Raw genomic sequence first — 18,572 nt, 5'->3', positions numbered from 1 at the left:
GTGCTACAGGTTCCATAGGGGGAGGAAACTCATCTCATTGAAATTCCAGGATAGCACAGGCTCTGAACACAGAGTAAATGCTTAATACATGTTTGCAGAATTTAGTTGGTCTGAGATAACACCTGACTCTGTACTCCATATTTATTTCTGTGATTCCCTTTGGGTTAGATGACTTGTAATCCCATTCCTCTGACATTGGACTTCTTAGGGCTCAGTCAGAATTCTTCCTGTTTGGGTTGCTTTTTCCTGTCTTCTGCTGGTTCTGGGCATTCCAGAATTTACCCACTCAATGGTCCTGAATGCCCCCACCAGAGGAGGTTTCAGACTCCTTGACAAAGATGAAAGGGTCCTGAGTCAGGATATCATCATATGATAAAGAAGGGAAGAATATCTTCCAATTCCAAACTATCTACAGTAGTATGGAAAAAATGCTCCAAATGAGAAATAACAAGAGAAATATAAATTAAAGTAATTCTGAGGTCCCACTTCATACCCATCAGATTAGCAAATTTGACAAAAGGGGGAAAAGGACAAATATTGGAGGGACTGCAGGACAATAGGCACATTAATGCCCAGCTGAAGAAGCTGTCAGTTGGTATGGCCCTTCTGAAAAGCCCTTTGCAACTGTGCCCCCAAATCATTAATCTATGTATAGTCTTTGACCCAGCATCAACACTTCTTGGTCTATAATGCCCCAAAGATACATATATATATATATATTTTGGCGAGATGATGGGGTTAAGTGACTTGCCCAGGTTCACCTAGCTACTGAATATCATGTGTCTGAGGCCTGATTTGAACTCAGGTCCTCCTGACTCCAGGGCCAGTACTTTATCTACTGCAGCATCTAGTTGCCCCCCTCAAAGACATTTTAAAAAGATGAAAATAGCCTATTTAGACAAAATCATTTAGAGAAGCTCTTTTATTATAGAGGCAAAGAATAAATTCTAAGGGGAAGGGAGTGCCCATCACTTAAGAAATGACTGAAGAAATGATGGCATATGAATGTAATGGAACACTATTGTGCCCTAAGAAATGATGAAAGGGACAGTTGTAATGAAAGCTGGGAAGACTTGTATGAACTATTACTGAGCAAGAACAAGGCAAATCACATATAAAATTACAGCAATATTGTAAAAACAAGCAACTTTTGAGAGTCTTAAGGCTCTGATCAACACAATGACCAATTTCAGAGGCCTGGTGATAAAACATACTATATATTTACTGACAGAAGGATGATGGGTTCCAGATACATAATAAGACGTGGTTTTTGGACATGGCCAATTTGGGAATTTGTTCTTCTTGACTGCATATATCATATAATGGCTTTCTTTTTCTTTTTCTATGATTGTAGGGGGATTGTATGGGAGAAAGAGAAAATACATTTTAAAAAAAGATTTGTTTAAGAAAATAAACCAAAAAAGTGTATCTTCCTAACAAAATACCTAAGCTAGTGAAGTTGTGGCCAGAGGATCACTTTTCAGGGAGGTATGCAAGGGATGACTCTGCACATGAGGTTGGACTAGTTGTCCTCTCAGGCTTCTTCTGGCTCTGAAATTCTAGGATTCTATCAAATGAAGTTGGATGGGGTAGGGCTTGCATGGTTCTACAACATGGGTGAAAAATGAGAAAAACAGAAGTTACAAGCAACTCAGAATTTCCTGAAATATTGGTAATCCAATATGGAGATACTGGGTTATAAGCAGGAGGAATTAATGGCCTTAGATTCCCCAAGGGCCACCTTTGTAAGATGACGAGAATAACTTTACTTGAGGAATATAGTAGAAAGTATTCATGTTAGCCATAAGACTTTCTTTTAACTTTTTTATTTTCCTGTCAAACAAGGCCTTTTTTTGTTTAACTCAGCAGAGTAGTCTTCTCAGATTGGGGATGATGGGAGACTTTGACCACCTAGATTTGAGATGGAAGAGCCACATGTTGATTTGGGGGCTGTGATTTCCTAATGCAAAAAGTAGAGATGTCAACTAAGGGAAAAGCCATCTTGCATCTGTCTTCTTGGTAATGTGGGTTCATTAGTTAAAGTTCTCAACGTGAATAGAGGAAGTGATTGAAAGAGAATCACCATCAAGGTGTTCAGTGAAGGAGAGATACAAATCAGATGAAAACAAGCTTTAGAACAGCGTATAAGGAGAGACTGTCCTTAAGTATTAGTTTAACTGATAGTACTCCGCATGTGCAGCAAATGTGTTAATATACAAATGAAGTAGGAACTAAACAATGATTCTCTCTCAACATTAAAAATACCAGAAGACATAAAACAAGTAGCCAAATTGAATGGCAGTTGACAAGTTCTCCTTGGGAAAGCAAATACAAAAGTAGAGTTAGTTTCGAAGATAACAAGAAATGTAATTTCATGTCCACTTGGTCGTTTTGCCTTGCAATGCTCATGAGAGGCAGAAACAAACAGACTGCTATGAAGATGACTGCAGATTATGCACTAACCTCTGGGTGGGAGATGAAGAAGGGGAGAAATTCTATGAAGAATTTGATATGCTTTCTGCCTTTGGTAGGAGGACAACTCTAGCAGATAACTGGATAAAGGAAGTTTCCTGTTGATACTATCCCATGAAAGACTTGCACATCTGTTGTTGGAAGCCCTCATCTATTTATTCTGTCTGTCCAGGTGATCTGTAGTACATTCCCAGGACAAGATTGCTTCCATTTCTCCCTCTGTTCATCTTCATCTTACTGATGCTTTTCCCCTTTGGTTTCTGGATTTTCTCAAGTGAATATGCAATTCCTTTGCCTCTTTCATCTACTTTGTTCCTTTTGACTAAGGTAGAATTGTAACAATAGCTGACCTTTATATTGTTAGTAATGATAATGATAACTTATGTTTCTAGGGTGCTTTAAGGCTTCCTTGAAAATATGAGAAGGAGGGGGCAGCTAGGTGGCGCAGTAGATAGAACACCGGCCCTGAAGTCAGGAGGACCTGAGTTCAAATCCAGCCTCAGACCAAACACTTGACAGTTACTAGCTGTGTGACCCTGAGCAAGTCACTTAACCCCAATTGCCTAAAAATTAAAAAAAAAGAAAATATGAGAGGGAAATAGGCAGGCTTTCAATGGAGATTTTCAACAATAATCTTCATAGTCACATAAATGACTGAGAGGTGTATTCAATACAAGATTCTTCTGTAAGTATTTTTTTTGCAGTGAGTACAGTATATTTGTATATATAATACAAAATATTTGTTTAGTACAAAAAGAAGTATTTGACTCATCAAAGCAAAATGTAATCTTACAGGTTACATTTCATATGTTTTTTAAAATTTTTTTTAAATTTTTAACAAGTGTTTTTAAAACTTTGGGTTACAAATTTTCTCCCTTCCTCCCTCCCCACCCACCCTCATTGAAAAGGCAAGCATCTCGATACAGGTTATAGATGTGTAGTCATGCAAAACACTTCCATAGTGGTAATGTCTGTGAAAAACTAAGTATATTTCCCTTCATCCTATCCTACCCCCCATTTATTCTTTTCTCTCTTTTGACCCTGTCCCTCCTCAGAAGTGTTTTGCTTTTGATTATCCTCTCCCTCAATCTGTCCTCCCCTCTATCAATCCCCTGTTCTCTTGTCTCCTTCCCCCCTTATTTTCTGGTAGAGTAAGATATATTTCCACACCCCATTGTGTATGTTATTCCCTCCTTAAGCCAAATCCCATGAGAATAAGATTCATTCATTCCCTCTCACCTTCCCCCATTTCCCCTCCACTGTAAAAGCCTTTTCTTGTATGTTTCATGTGAGATATTTTACCTCATTCCACTTCTCCCTTTCTCCTCCTCCCAATATAATCTTCCCCCACCCCTTAATTTTATTTTACAGATATCCCTTCATCTTCAACTCAGCCTGTGTCCTCTATCTATCTATCTATACAAACATATAATTTTTTCCCTCCCACTACCCTAATACTGACAAAGGACTCATGAGTTACAAATATCAACTTTCCCTGCAGGAATGTAAACAGTTCAACCTTAATAAGTCTCTTATGATTTCTCTTTCCTGTTTACCTCTTCCATGTTTCACTTGAGTCTTGTATTTGAAGGTCAAATTTTCTATTCAACTCTGGTCTTTTCCACAGGAATGCTTGAAAGTCCTCTATTTCATTGAATGACCATTTTTTACCCTGATGGATTATACTCAGTTTTGCTGGGTAGGTGATTCTAGGTTGTAGTCCTAATTCCTTTGCCCTCCAGTATATTATAATCCATGCCCTCCGGACCCTTAATGTAGAAACTGCTAAATCTGGTGTTATCCTGATTGTGTTTCCACAATACTTGAATTGTTTCCTTCTGGCTGCTTGCAATATCTTCTCCTTGACCTAGGAATACTGGAATTTGGCTACAACATTCCTAGGAGTTTTCCTTTGGGGATCTCTTTCAGGAGGTGATTGGTGGATTCTTTCCATTTCTATTTTGCCCTCTGGTTCTAAAATATCAGGGCAGTTTTCCTTGATAATTTCTTGAAAGATGATGTCTGGGCTCTTTTTTTGATCATGGCTTTCAGATAGTCCAATAATTTTTAAGTTCTCTCTCCTGGATCTATTTTCCAGGTCAGTTGTTTTTCCAATGAGATATTTCACATTCTCTTCTATTTTTTCATTCCTTTTGATTAGTGTTACAGTGCCTTGATTTCTCAAATTGTCCCTAGTTTCCAATTTCTCCATTCTAATTTTTAAGGAAGTATTTTCTTCAGTAATCTTTTCGACTTCCTTTTCCATTTGGCCAATTTTGCTTTTTAGGGCATTCTTCTCCTCATTGGCTTTTTGGACCTCTTTTGCCATTTGGGTTAGGCTATTTTTTAAGGTGTTATTTTCTTCAGTATTTTTTTGGGTCTCCTTTAGTATCACTCTCAGTTTTTCCTCTACTTCTCTTACTTGCTTCTCAAAATCCTTTTTGAGCTCTTCCATGGCCTGGGACCAATTCATATTTTTCTTGGAGGCTTTGGATGTAGGAGCTTTGGCTTTGTTGTCTTCTTCTGGTTGTATGTTTTAATCTTCTTTGTCATCAAAGTAAGATAATATAGTCTGACTCTTTTTGTGCTGCTTGCTCATGATCCCGGCCAATTACTTGAGTTATAAACTCTTTGTTAAGGTAGGAGTCTGTTTCCAGTGTGGAGAATGTACAGTCCCAAGCTTCAGGGGTTTTGTGCAGCTGTGTTCAGAAATACTTCTAGGGACCTGTAAATTTTCAGTTCTTCCAAGGTGCTATGATCAAGGGCGAGGTGTTTACTCCTTTTATGGCCTGTACTCTGGTCTATGAGCACTCTTTTCTGTCTTGGAACTGTGAGGAGGGTTTCCTCTCCATAGCCACTACAAGCTCCACCACACCAGCGATCCTTCTCGCCCTAGGTCCACTACCCAGAATTGTGACTTAGATCCAAGCACGAGCAAAGCAAGAGAATCCTGCACCAGCAGAGAGATTCCTGCAATCCCCCTCTGATCAGTCACTTGATTCCCCCTCTGTCTGTGGGCCAGGAGCTCAGGAGGCAGCCGCTGCCCCAAGGGCATGCTCAGGACTTGTGGCTGAGACCCAGCTCCTTCTCTCACCGCAGTCACAGACTTTTCCCACTGACCTTCTAAGTTGTCTTTGGCGTTCCTGGGTTGAGAAGTCTGGAAACTGCCACAGCTGCCCTCAGTTCAGCCCTCTGAGGCCTGTTCCAGGGTTGCTGCGGCCTGTGGGCTCATGCCAAACTGGGCTCCTTTCCCAGCCCAGTGCGATATACCTTTCTGATCAACCATTCAGGCTGTCTTGGAGTGGATATTTGTTTCACTCTGTCTTTTTTGTGGGTTCTGCTGCTTTAGAATTTTTTTAGAGCCATTTTTTACAGGTATTTGGAGGGGTTTGGGGGAGAGCTTAAGCAAGTCACTGCTTTTACTCTGCCATCTTGGCTCCACCCCTGTAAGTATTATTTTTTGATCACCGAAAGATGTTTTGACTCAATTGGGCAAAACTGCATGTTAGGATCGTGCAAGATTTCTTGTCAGCTAAAACCATGTATGTAACTTTGTTAAAGGTATGCTGAGTTGAAAGAGGCAAGAAAAAGCTTTTACAAAGTGGAGAAGAAGAGGAGGGATGTGATGGGGAGTGGGTGCACCTTACTCTCACTAGAATTGGCTCAAAGAGGGAATAACATACATGCTCAACAAGGTATATGAATCTATCTTACGCTACAGGAAAGAAGGAAGGGAAGGGGATAATGAGGGGACTGATAGAAGGGGGGCAGATTGGGGGAGATGGTAGTTTGAAGCAAAACGCTTGTGAGGAGGGGAAGGGTGAAAGGAGAGAGAATAGAATAAATAGGATGGAGGGAAATACAGTTAGCAATAGTAAGTGTGAAAAAAAATTTTGAAGCAAGTTTCTCTAATAAAGGCCTCATTTCTCAAACACGTAGAGAACTGAGTCATAATTATAAAAATAAGAGCCATTCCCCAATTTATAAATGCTCAAAAGATATGAACAGTTTTCAACTGAAGTAATCAAAGCTATCTATTCCCATAACAAAAAATGCTCTAACTCACTACTGAGTGGAGAAATGCAAATTAAAACAATTCTGAGATACTACCTCATACCTATTAAATTGGCTCATAGGACAGAAAAGGAAAATGACAAATTGTGGAGGGGATGTGGGGGAAATGAGACATTAATGCACTGTTGGTAGAGTTGTGAACTGATTCAACCATTCTATAGAGCAATTTGGAACTATGCCCAAAGGGCTATACGACTATGCATACCCTTTGACCTAGCAATAACACTACTAGGTCTATATCCCAAAAGAAATAAAAAACAAAAAAGAAAAGGATCTTTATTTACAAAAATATTTATAGCAGCTCTTTTCTTGTGGCAAAGAATTGGAAATTGAGAGAATGTCCATCTATTGGGGAATGGCTGAACAAATTGTGGTATGTGATTGTGATGGAACACTGTTGTGCTATAAGAAATGATAAGCAAAATGCTCTCAGAAAAACCTGGAAAGACTTGCATGGGCCGATACAAAGTGAAATGTACTGAGTACAAAGTAACACCAATATTGTAAGATGATTAGCTGTGAATGACTTAGGTATTCTCAGCAATACAATGATCCAAGACACTCAGGACTTATGATGAAAAATGCTATCCATCCCCAGAGAAAGAACTGATGGTGTCTGAATACAGATTGAAGCTTACTTTTTCAACTTTCATTATTTTTCTTTTCTTTTTTTTTTTCAACCGAAGACAAGATTTATTAAAGATCCACCATACTGGCCAGACTCTTAAGGAATCTAAACATTTGTGATGCACATATTGACAAGCGGGCGAGAGTAAGTCTCAGCCTTCATTATTTTTCTTGAAGTTTTTTTTTGTCCACATTTTCTTTTACAACATGACTATTAAGGAAATGTTTTGCATGACTAGACACGTATAACCTATGTCAAATTGCTTGCCTTCTCAATGGGGGTGGAGAGGGTGGAAGGGAGAGAATTTGGAACTCAAAGTTTTAAAAACGAATGTTAAAAATTGTTTTTGCATGTAACTGGGGAAAAACAAAATACTAAATAAGAAATTAAAATGTCAATGATATAAAAAAACCCAAGATACATTAAGTTCTAAAAACTGCAGGGACAACTGGAATGCAGTGTGGAAGACATCAGGCTTAGAACAGCACCTCACAACACAGCCTGGAGAAGAGGGCAACAAGGGGAAACTCAATTGAGGTGTGTGGGTTTTTTTCAAAATAGGCAGATGGAAGGATTTCCTCCTCCATGGTTCTTCTCTAGTCTTTTTTCTAGCCTAGTGTAGTCAGGTGCATGACCTGAAAACTCTGGTCAGCCCAGCCAAGATGGAAAGGCTTTACAGACCCAGTGAGAAAATCCACACTGATAGTAATAAGAGAAACAAACACGAGTAGGTTGAAAAGAAAGTGTATAGTGGTGGGGGAGGTGGCATGGAGAAGAGCAGGAGATGGGGAATATGGCTGTGAAGACAAGGGAACATTGTAAAACCTAACTGAGGGAGTCTATGGCACCAGAGCAAAGACAGTCTGGTATGCACCATCCTCTTCATCAGCATCAACACTTTTACTGAGCACTGTGTATAGGGAACCTCAGAGGTGGCTCTTGGATATTTCTGACTCTGGTGTCAGAGAAATGGTCACATAGAATTAGGCCTTTGGTGCACCTCCTGCCCCCCCAATCAGCCCTATTCCCACCCACTAACCATCTCTCTCAGGACCCATAGCTGTTCTCAACTGAATGTCACTGGCAGTCTCTGCAAATCTTTCACATTAGCCAGCAATAATCAGAGCCATCATTTCTCTAAAACTTAAGGATTTTAAAAGGTTTTCCTCACACCAAGCCCCATTTTCTGAATGAAGAAAGTGAGGCTCAGCTAGTGATACCTGACCTTGGGCATGTCTCTTCAGTTCTTTGAGTCTCAGTTTCCTCATCTATCAAATGAAGATTGGAATAGATGTCCAAAAATAGACATGAGCAGTGTTAGAGTGGCTATGGAGAGACAGAAACACTAATACACTGGAGATGGAGCCATGAATTGGTTCAGTCTTTCTGGAAAACAGTTTGGAATGATGCTAAAATATTCACATCTTTGACCTGGAGGTCCCACTGCTAGGTATGTGTGCCCCAAGGAGGTTAAAGACAGAAGGTCATATTCATACTAGCATTTTTTATGGTAGCCAAGAACTGGAAACAAAGTAGATGCCTAAACAAATTGTGGCACCTGAATGTATGAGTGGGAGAAATAAAGAATTTGAAGAATTCAGAGAAACACAGGGAGGCTTCTAAGAACTGATGCAAAATAAAGTAAGTACAAGCAGGAAAAGAATATGTACAATGGTTATAATGGTGTAAATGGGAAGAGCAAAAACAAAACTTAATATTGAGTAATTATAATGACAGTGAAAATGAACCTTCCTCCCTTTCCTGCAGAGGTGAGGAACGATGGATGAGGAACATTATATACACAGTCAGGGTAGTTGCTAGGTTGGCTGGTTTTGCTGACCCATTTTCTCCCTTTATTTTATGTTCTTTGTCACAAGGAATGGATTGCCAGCTGGGGAGAGACATTTGGGTGTGGAGGTGCTATAAAAACAAATGATAAATATTTATTCTTTAAAAATACTGCCCCTTGAATATGCTTTCTTTGCTCTTGGTGAAGTGCTTGAAATATTTTCCCTCACTCTTAACCTGTTAAATTCCTACCCATCAATTAAAGCTAAACTCAAATGCCCCTTCCTCCAGTAAACATTTCTGATCTCCTGTTGGGAATAACCTTCTTCCTTGGACCTCACTTTGTACCTTCCTAGTACACTTAGATAATACTGTGAATTGTTATTTAAATGGATTATTCTCATCCCCCACTAGACTGTGGGCTCCATGAGGCTAGGGACAGGGTCTTATCCAGGCCTCAGAGAGCACAGGACATAAGCACTACCCAAGGAAAACTCTGACTCTCTATTTCTCTCTGGTGGCCCCTGGGCCACTTTGCTTTGCTCCCACTCCCTCCTCCACCTTCCCCTACCCCCAAAGAGAAGTCACTAGAGCTCTGAGCTCTTGTCTTGTCCATTCCTCTCACCTTTCCTTTTGTAAGCAGTCCCAAGTGTTAGGGGACACAGTGAGAATCTTGACCTCAAGGACGGTTGGGTTTGACTCTGACATCTGTCCTGAATTCTTCCCTGGCACAGAGGCAGTCATCTCCACACTGGAAGAATGCCCATCCACCTCGTCATTAAAGTGGAATGGTTCAAGCTGGGTCACTTCTGGGAGAGAGAGGTCAATGCTTAGCTAAGCTGAGCATTAAACTTAGTTGTGCAGCAGGGGTCACGATGGGATGAAGTAAAGGCATCTGGGACCCCAAACTTGTGCATACTTTCCCAGTCCCAATAACTTGAAATTCTATAGCACTCTATGATGCACAAAGTGCTTTCTGCACAACCAGTCTGTGAAATAGAGTGTACAAATATTATCATTCCCATTTTACAGATGAGGAAACAGAGGCTCAGAGCAGGTAAATGACATCCTCAGTTACACATCTAATAAGTGGAAGAACCAGGTCTCAAACCAAAGTCTTTGGCTTGTTCCATGGCTCTGCAGTGCCTCCCCAATTCATCCCAACCTCTCTTTAGGGTGGCTGGACAGAACGTTCTGGACATCACTGATATAGGACAGCATGTGCCCACACAGTCAGTCCTAGGAAAGCTATGTATTCTGGTCAAGCCTGCTGAGTCCATTTCCCCTTCATAATCCAGATCAGTAGCCTTCCCCAGCTCCTTTTCTCACCCACTTATGCTGAGCACACCCTTACCTCCCCAGGGGATTGTACCTGGTTCTGGGGAGCTGGGATCCAGAATGTCCTTGAGAGTCAAATTGAGGCAAACATACTGTGACCTCCAAAACAAGGAGCTCCTGGTCTTCTTCCGGACCAGGCAGTAGGGAGTAAAGCGGGTGGAGCTGTTGAGGCTGTCCACAGGGACCAGCTCCCCATCTTTGCTCAGCTCTTGGACTACGTTCTTGGCAACCCACTCAAATGCAGAGACCATGGCTCTTAGGAAGGGCAAGAGAGAAGAGAGGACAGAAGCTAGTTAGTCTTTGTGACTCCTCTCTCCTGAAGGCATGGAGCAGTCACTTTAATGCTTTGCACCTACTATGTTCCAGGAACTGTGCTAAGCGCTAGGCATACAAAAAAAAAAAAAAAAAAAAAGACAAAAGACAGCCCCTGTCCTTGAAGAATTCACAAGTTAATTGGGGAGAGAATATGCAAACAACTATGTTCTCTCTCTCTCTCTCTATATATATATATAATATGTGTTTAATATATATAGATACACATATACATGTACACACTTACATTTGCAAATATACATGATAAATTGGCAATAATCAACAGAGGGAAGGTATTGGGAGAAAGAGAGAATAGGGAAAAAATCTTCCTGGAAAAAGTGGAATTTTCTCTGGGACTTGAGACCTGAGAAGCCAAGATGGGGAGATGAGGAGGGAGCACATTCCAGGCATGGAGGACAGCAAGAGGAAATGTCCCGAGCCATCAGAGAGTACAGGGCAGGGAGTAAAGCATAAGAAAACAAGACAAATAGAAGGGGGCTAGATTACGAAGGGTTTCAAATGCCAAGCAGAGCATTTTGTATTTGATCCTGGAAGGGTTAGGGAGCTGCTGGAGTTTACTGAGTAGAGGGGGTGATGTGGCTAGATCTGCACTATAGAAATGTTAGCTATCATCATCATCATCATCATCATCACCAGCATTGTTATTAATTATTGCTTCTTTCTCAGCCAAATCTGGAAAAACTTTTTTCTAACTGTTGCCTCAACTTCTTTACCTTCCTCTCCTCAACCTGTGGCAATCTGCCATTTATCCTCATCCTAAACTGAAACTTCCCTCTTTAAGGTTACCAACAGTCATTTAATTTGCTGACTCTGATGACTTTCTCAGTTCTCATCCTTCTCGACCACTCTGCGGTCACACACACAAACACACACACACTCAGTGTGCTCTCTGCTGCTTCAGTTTTCATGGCACTGGAAGGGATGGAGGAGAGGCTGACATTTATGTAGCTCTTCCTGTATGTCAGGCACTGTGCTAAGTGCTTTAGAATTGCTATCTTTATTTGATCCTCACAGCAACTGTGGGAGGTAGGAGTGCTTATTATCCCCACTTGACAGATGAGGAAACTGAGGAAGGCAAAAGTGAAGTGACTTGCCAAGGTCACCCAGCCAGTAAGTATCTGAAGTCTGATTTGAATTTAGGACTTCCTAATTTCAGGGCCAACATTCTATCCACTGTGCCACCTCCCTGTCTATACAAGAGAAAGGCTCAAGGCTAAAATTATTAACCTTTTTTGTGTCACAGACATCTGTCAGTCTGGTGAAGTTTTTGGACCCCTTATCAGAATAATGTGGTTTTTTTTTAAGGCAATTGGGGGTTAAGTGACTTGCCCAGGGTCACACAACTAGTAAGTGTCAAGTGTTTGGTCTGAGGCCGGATTTGAACTCAGATACTCCTGACTTCTTCAGGGCCGGTGCTCTATCCACTGCACCATCTATCTGCCCCAGAATAATGTTTTCAAATGCATAAAATAAAATACGTATGATTACAAAGGAAACAAATATAATAAGAAGAGGAACCAGAAGGAGTGGGGAAGGGAGATGTCATCTCCCGGACTCTGGCTCACTTTTTCATGCTCTGGGAGAGGTTGTGCAGGCTACAGGTACCTATCCTGTTCTTCCCCAAGCTTTTTTCTAAGGTGCCTTCTCTCCAGACCCCGCTCCTCCCCGCTTTGCTCCCTGCAGCAGCTTACTTTAGCAGTCTTGGGCTCTTGGTGGATGGCGGGTGCGCTTAATGGGGTGGGGCGGTCGTGTGGGGTGGGGCGGAAGTCTATCCTTCCCTAAAAACTGCGCGTTGTTTCAAAGAGAGAATTTACGAGCTGTTCTCCAGCTCCACCAAAACTGAAACTACTTGACTTTTCTCTCATTACCCTCCTTTTCTTGCCCCATATACAGAAAGGAGGGATTGAGAAGTCAATATGAGAACTGCCATTTTTTGTCTTCCGCCCAGGCTTACCCAGTCTGACTGCTGATGTTAAGGGACAATGGGGAGAGTCAAGGGGCTGACAGTCAAAACCACCCACTTCCTCTGCTGCGCCCCCTCCCTTTCTTCTTATTTCTCCTCCCTCACTCCTCCCCATGGAGTTCTTTTGGCAAAGAAGGGAAATAGCAAGGAGAGAGAATCTTTCACTCATTATTTATTTCTCAAACACTTACAATTGACAGAAAGCTGAGGATGAGAAGCGGAAATAGCAAACATATGGGGTGACAGGTTCCAAAAAGATCTTACCAGAGTACAGTCCTTGTCTCCATTACATGGTGAGCTCCTGGGGGGCTGGGACTGTCTTTTGCCTCTCTTTGTATCTCCAGTAGCCTAGCACCAATACCTAGTACACAGTAAGCCTTAATAAATGCTTATTGACTGACATAATCTTGAAAGATGAGATTGAATGTAAAGTATTACTTGAATTCAGAAAATCAGTTTGACAAGTGCATGATGGAGAATCCGAGGCAGTTCCCTTGAAAAAGATCTTTGGATATCAGCAGGCTGAAAGCTCAGTATACCCCATCATCATGATATGGAAACAAATAAACAACAAAAAGCTCATGGGATCTTGGGTTGCTTTAGGAGGTGGTGGGCTCCTCCTCCCAGGAGGTCTTCAAGCAAAGGCTGATGATCACATGCCTGGCATGTTGTTGAGAAGATTAACATCCCTTCTAGCTGACATGCTGTAATTCTGTTCTTTTTCTGACTTGCTATTATTTCCATTGCATTTATTATGCAAGCCTTTACTGTTCAAAATGAGTCAGCATGCTGACATCTTTGGAAATTCCCTTTTGCAGCCAGCTGTTCATATAAGTCTTTTCACATTTTTTTCTGAAATCATCCTGTGCTAAATATTTTGTAAATATCATCTTGTTTAATCCTCACAAAACCCCTGGCAGTTAGGTGCTATTATTATTCTTTTTTGACAGGGGAGGAAACTGAGGCAGGCAGAGGTTAAGTGATTTGTGTAGGGTCACACTACTAGTATGGATTTGAGGTCAGATTTGAGCTCCAGACCTCCTAACTTCAGGTCCAGTGCTCTAGCCACTGAACCACCCAGCCACCACTCCCTCTAGAAGCAGCCCATGCCACTTTTTGGCATTGTTCTGGTGGTTAGGGAGGCTTGTCTTTTTTTCTTTACACCAAATCTAGATCTGATTCTACAACTTTCACTCAGTAACTGGTCCTGTCTTCTGGGGCTGGGCAGAACACGTTTCATCTCTCTTCCCCTTGAGAGCCCTTCAAACATTTCAAGGCGGCCATCGAATCCCTTCCCTCCAGGTCCTTTAACTGGTCCTGGCACATGGACTCTCCAGGCTCCTTCTCATCCTGGACTTCTTCCAACTTGTCAATACTGTCATGCTCCAAGGAGCTTCTACAATTCAGGAAATGAACGTCAAGGGCTGCTGTGGCCCACAAGGTCATTATGGTGGTGATCACTTCTCTGAATTGTGCTATAATAACTAAATTATTATTAGCACTGAAAAGGCTTGCAAAGCCCTTTTACAAATATTATCTCACTTGATCCTAGCAACAGCCCTGGAAGGTAGGGGCTATTATTATCCCCATTTCAGAGATGAGAACACTGAGGCAAACAGAGGTGAAGTGACTTGCCCAGGGCCACCCAGAGCTAGTAAGTATCTGAGGCAGGATTGAAACTCAGGTCTTCCAAAGTCAGCACTCTGTTTACTCCACCACCAATCTAGACTGCTCCTTAGCAGAGAAGAAAAAGACACACAATCAATTGTAGAACCTATCTGTACCAATGTCTTTGAAATGTCGCTCCCAGAACTGAACACAACTCCAGATGTGTTCTGGAAATTTGAATGATCTCTAAGACTTATCTTTCTGAGTTCAAATACGGCCTCAGACACTGAAGCCTGTTTGCCTCAGTTTCCTCATGTGTAAATTGAGCTGAGAAGGAAATGGCAAACCACCCCAGTATCTTTGGCAAGAAAATCACAAAGAGTCTGGCATAAATGAACAACAAGAACAAGGCATTATACTAGATAACTGGGGATATGAAAACAAAAATTAAACATCCCCTACTCTCAAGAAATTTTGTATTTTCCTGGCTGAGATACAACAGGAAGTAATCAGGTAATTTGCATAGGGAAGAAACAAAGATGTCATGAAGAATTCTTTTACCTGAGGCAAAAAGAGTTAGTAGGGTTAGAGGTAGTGGTTGCTGGGGCCATTGTGGGAGGAGCTGCACAGAGGACAGTCAAACCTTGAGCATCCTTGAGCCAATAGAGGTGGCACCTCTGCCTTTGCCTCTAAAAAGTTTTGGAGGGAAAAGAGAAGGCGTGGCAGCCCTTAAAGGAGGTTGTACTACTACTGAAACCAGATAATAGATGTCTTTGACCTTGAAGTGAGGAGAAGGGATGGTAGCTGTCATATAGAAGAAGTGTATCCCATCCAAGAAGAAGCTCCCTCCAGATGCTGGTGCTCTAGAACACAGCTCCATTTACCCTGTGCTGCTTATGGCTTTGGGTGAGAGCACTAAAACCCCTGACGGCATCAGGGAAGGAAGGCTTCATGAAGGAGGTGGCCCCTGAGCTGAAACTAAAGAAAAAATACCAATTGTATGAAGGTAGGATCGAGGAGAACAGCTTTGAAGGCATGGGAGGGGGACGGGTGGCTTGTGAGAATCAAGGGATAGAAAGGTGAATTCTAAGAAAAGCCAGGAATTAAGTTTGGCTGGCCTGCAGAGTGTATGAAGTGGATTAATGTGAGATAATGTGGGTTAGGGGACTGGTCATGTTTGCTATTCTTCCAACCCAACACTCCATCTCCCCATTCTATCCCTTTTCACTGTCTGTCCCCCCATTCTGAAATGTTCTCCCTCCTTACTTCTGTCTCCAGGCTTCCCTGGCCTGCTTCAAGACTCAGTTCACATCCCACCATCTATAAGAGGCCTCTCCCTCTTCCACCCTTCCTTAAGCTCCCCCTTCCCCTTCCCAGTATCTCCATCTGAGTTACTTTACATTTATGCTGTATATATTATTCATATTCATATTCATTTACATACCATCCCTTTATGATTCCTTTCAGAGGTAAGACTTTTTTTTTTTACCTTTCTTTCACTCTCTAGCCCTTAGCACAGTGCCTGGAACATAGTAGACCCTTAATAAATGCCAGTTGCCTGACTGAGGTAAGTGTGGAAAGGTAAGTAGTTAGATTGTGGAGGGTCTAAAATGTCAGACTGTGAAGTTTATTTTATCCTAGAGGCAATAATGGAGAGGTGAGAAGGGCATATATTCCAAATGTGGGGAACCTCTGGTACGAAGATATGGAGGCCATCATCCTTCCCACCTGAGTCACAACTCTAGGTCACCCATCCCATATCGGCAACCTTTCCCTCAGAATCCCCAGATCCAAAGATTTCCTTCCTCTTTGGTCTCCCAATCTTCAGGAGGTCAAGAAAGTTTCCATCTCTGTTCCTTTTGCCTTTCCTAAGGTGATAATGACCAGTTCTATAGCCTTCTTCCTTTTACCCTAGATCCTCTAATGAAATCCCGGGTTTGGACAACACACACACACACACACACACACACACACGCACAGACTAACTCAGTGATTTCTCATCTGGGGAATATGTATCGTTCACCCACTAGGTTTCTCATTCCTGTTCTTTGGTTCGTCTTCCCCAGTGGACCCATTCCAGGTGCTAACAGTCCTTTTTCTTTGGCTCTTTTCATAGGCTGCCACCTTGCCATGTGTGATTTGCCTACCTCCTTTTCTATCATGCATGTCCTAGGTGATGTCATAGTATTCTATGAAATGCAGAATTTTCTGGTCTAATTCACCCCTTTGTATTTGGAAAACAAGCCAGAACTTGTTACAGCTCTTGTGTGAATAGTATTTCCTCCAAGTCCTCTATGCTTCTGAGAAATCAAAATTATGTCTGTTGAAACATAAGGATCTTAGATGGAAGCTGGAAGGAAACCTAGAAGTCATCTAGTTCATTTTACAGATGAGGAAACTGAGGCCCAGGGAGGTTAACAGTCAATCAACAGCATTTGTTATATACTTATTATGTTCCAGGCCCTGTGCTAAGCATTGGGGGAAGTGAAACCATTTTTTCCCTTGGAGTTTGCATTCTAAGAAGATAGACAACAGGCACATATTATTATCGATGCAAGGGGGAAACAAGCTAATCTTGGAATTAGAAGAGATAGCACCCACTAGTCAAGTCAAATCATCTAACATTTATTAAATAATCAATATTTAACAAACACCTACTATGTGACAGGCACTGTGCTAAGCAATGGGGATGCAAAAAGAGATAAGCCTGGCCCTCAAGGAGCTTCCAATCTATTGGAATGAGCAAACTAAAAAAGAATCCCACCATGAAGAGCTATTATGAAGAAAGGGAAGCTCTACATAAAGGCAGAAGAGAATGACTGGAAAATATCTATAAGAAAGCCTCAAAAGAAAATACAACTTGAACACAGGTCTGACAAGAATTCCTAAAAGTTTTTTTCACAGAGCTAAAATATAAATTTAAAAACCAAATGAGAGCAGTAGAGGGGAAAATGGGAAAAGAAGGAAGAACTAGGGAAAGAAAGATAGGAAAAGAGAATTAATAACCTGAAAAAAGAGGTACAAAAGCATACTGAAGAAAAGTACATGAAAATTAGAGTTGGACAAAGAGAAGTTAATGACCCCATGTAATATCAACACAAGGTTACACAAGAGTGTGTCTAAAAAAAAAAATGATCTGGAGGTTTTAATGGACTACAAGCTCAATGAGTCAGTACTGTGATGTGACAATTCAAAAGCTAAGGTCATCTTGGGCTGCATCAAGAGAGGTATGGCTTCCAAGAAGAGGCAGGTGACAGTTCCACCTTGGCCCTGGTCACATTTCACCTGGTCTGAGCACCACAGTTTAAGAGCACCGATAAACTGGATGATGTCCGGAGGAGAGCAACCGCAAGAGTAAAGGGGTAAAAGGTGAGGACCAGCTGAAGGAGCTGTGGATGTGAAAAGACACAGGGGTGACCTACTAGCTGTGTACAAGTATTTAAAGGGCTGCGGAGCAGGGAATGGACTTGTCTGTTGACCTGAGAGGTCAGAAGAAGGAGCTGTGGACAGAGGCTGCAAACAGACAAATGAAGGCTAGATGTTAGGAAAAAACTTCCTAATAATAAAAGCTGTGCAAAAGGGGAATGAGTTGCCTTGAGAGGTGGTGGGTTTCCCTGCAATGGGGTCTTCAAGCAGAGGCTGAATGAGCACTGGTCTAGAACATCACAGTGGGGATTTCTTTTTAGTGCAGCAGCAGGGGAAGGCCCAACAAACAAATGTCATGATCCTGTGTTGTGAAATAGGGCTGTCCCCTAATGCACTGGGCCTGGGGCTGACATAGGGGGAGGAGGTATCAAATGGGTTGGGAAAGATGGGGCTAGGTCATCAGGCCTCAGTGAGAGCCTGCAGCATCACCAGACTCCCATACAATGCACAAAGTGAGTGCAGAGCACTGGGGTTCCAGGTAAATTGGGGGTCATCTCCTGAGAGCCACAGTCCACACTCTTCCAACAGATCACACATAATGGTCGACTCCTCATCCTGGCCCTGGACAAAGGACAGTAGCTCTGAAGGAAGGGAGAAAGTCCTCTTCTTGGTCTGATTGAAGTTCTCCTTCAGAATTGCCTTCACCTATGAGAAATAGGATCAGAGTGAACCCAGGGTCTCTGGGGAAGAGCACAAGATACTTTCTAGTTTTCTGAGAAACCAGGGTCCTGAGAGAAGTGCTAGAGCAGACCCTTGAGGCAGCTGCATGACAGGCAGGAAACCCTCTGAGGTCAGAACTCATCCCATTGAGTTCTGGGCAGTAGGGCAGAGAAAAGGGCAGGTCATCCACATAACTGAAACGATCCCATTCTAGATTGCTCCTTCTTCCCCATTTCTTACTCATTCTCTAGACTGCCCATTCCAAGGATTCTGGGAAGTTGT

The 18,572-nt window shown here is 42.0% G+C and overlaps 2 protein-coding genes across 3 annotated transcripts in view; both read right to left on the bottom strand.

Annotated features, from left to right (window-relative positions):
- The window catches only part of LOC114041441 (gasdermin-D-like), a 39,816-nt gene extending 27,243 nt beyond the window's left edge, over positions 1 to 12,573 (bottom strand). Inside the window, exons 1-3 of the mRNA XM_027859898.1 lie at positions 12,325 to 12,573; positions 10,335 to 10,555; positions 9,588 to 9,771 (exon numbers count right to left, since the gene is read on the bottom strand). Of these exons, the coding sequence (XP_027715699.1) occupies positions 9,588 to 9,771; positions 10,335 to 10,551 (401 nt within the window). The 5' untranslated portion in view covers positions 10,552 to 10,555; positions 12,325 to 12,573. The remainder of the gene's footprint in view (positions 1 to 9,587; positions 9,772 to 10,334; positions 10,556 to 12,324) is intronic.
- A 4,322-nt stretch (positions 12,574 to 16,895) lies between these two features.
- LOC114041440 (gasdermin-D-like) overlaps positions 16,896 to 18,572 on the bottom strand; it is a 51,257-nt gene continuing 49,580 nt past the window's right edge. For both annotated transcript variants that reach the window (XM_027859897.1, XM_027859896.1), the window contains one exon: positions 16,896 to 18,275. In XM_027859897.1, coding sequence (XP_027715698.1) covers positions 18,030 to 18,275 — 246 coding nt within the window. In that variant the 3' untranslated portion in view covers positions 16,896 to 18,029. The remainder of the gene's footprint in view (positions 18,276 to 18,572) is intronic.

This window comes from Vombatus ursinus, unplaced genomic scaffold, assembly GCF_900497805.2.
Source record: "Vombatus ursinus unplaced genomic scaffold, bare-nosed wombat genome assembly UNPS02014173.1, whole genome shotgun sequence".
Classification (NCBI taxonomy): Eukaryota; Metazoa; Chordata; class Mammalia; order Diprotodontia; family Vombatidae; genus Vombatus; species Vombatus ursinus.
Note: the sequence above shows the minus strand (reverse complement) of the source record. Positions and strands in the feature narration are given on the sequence as shown.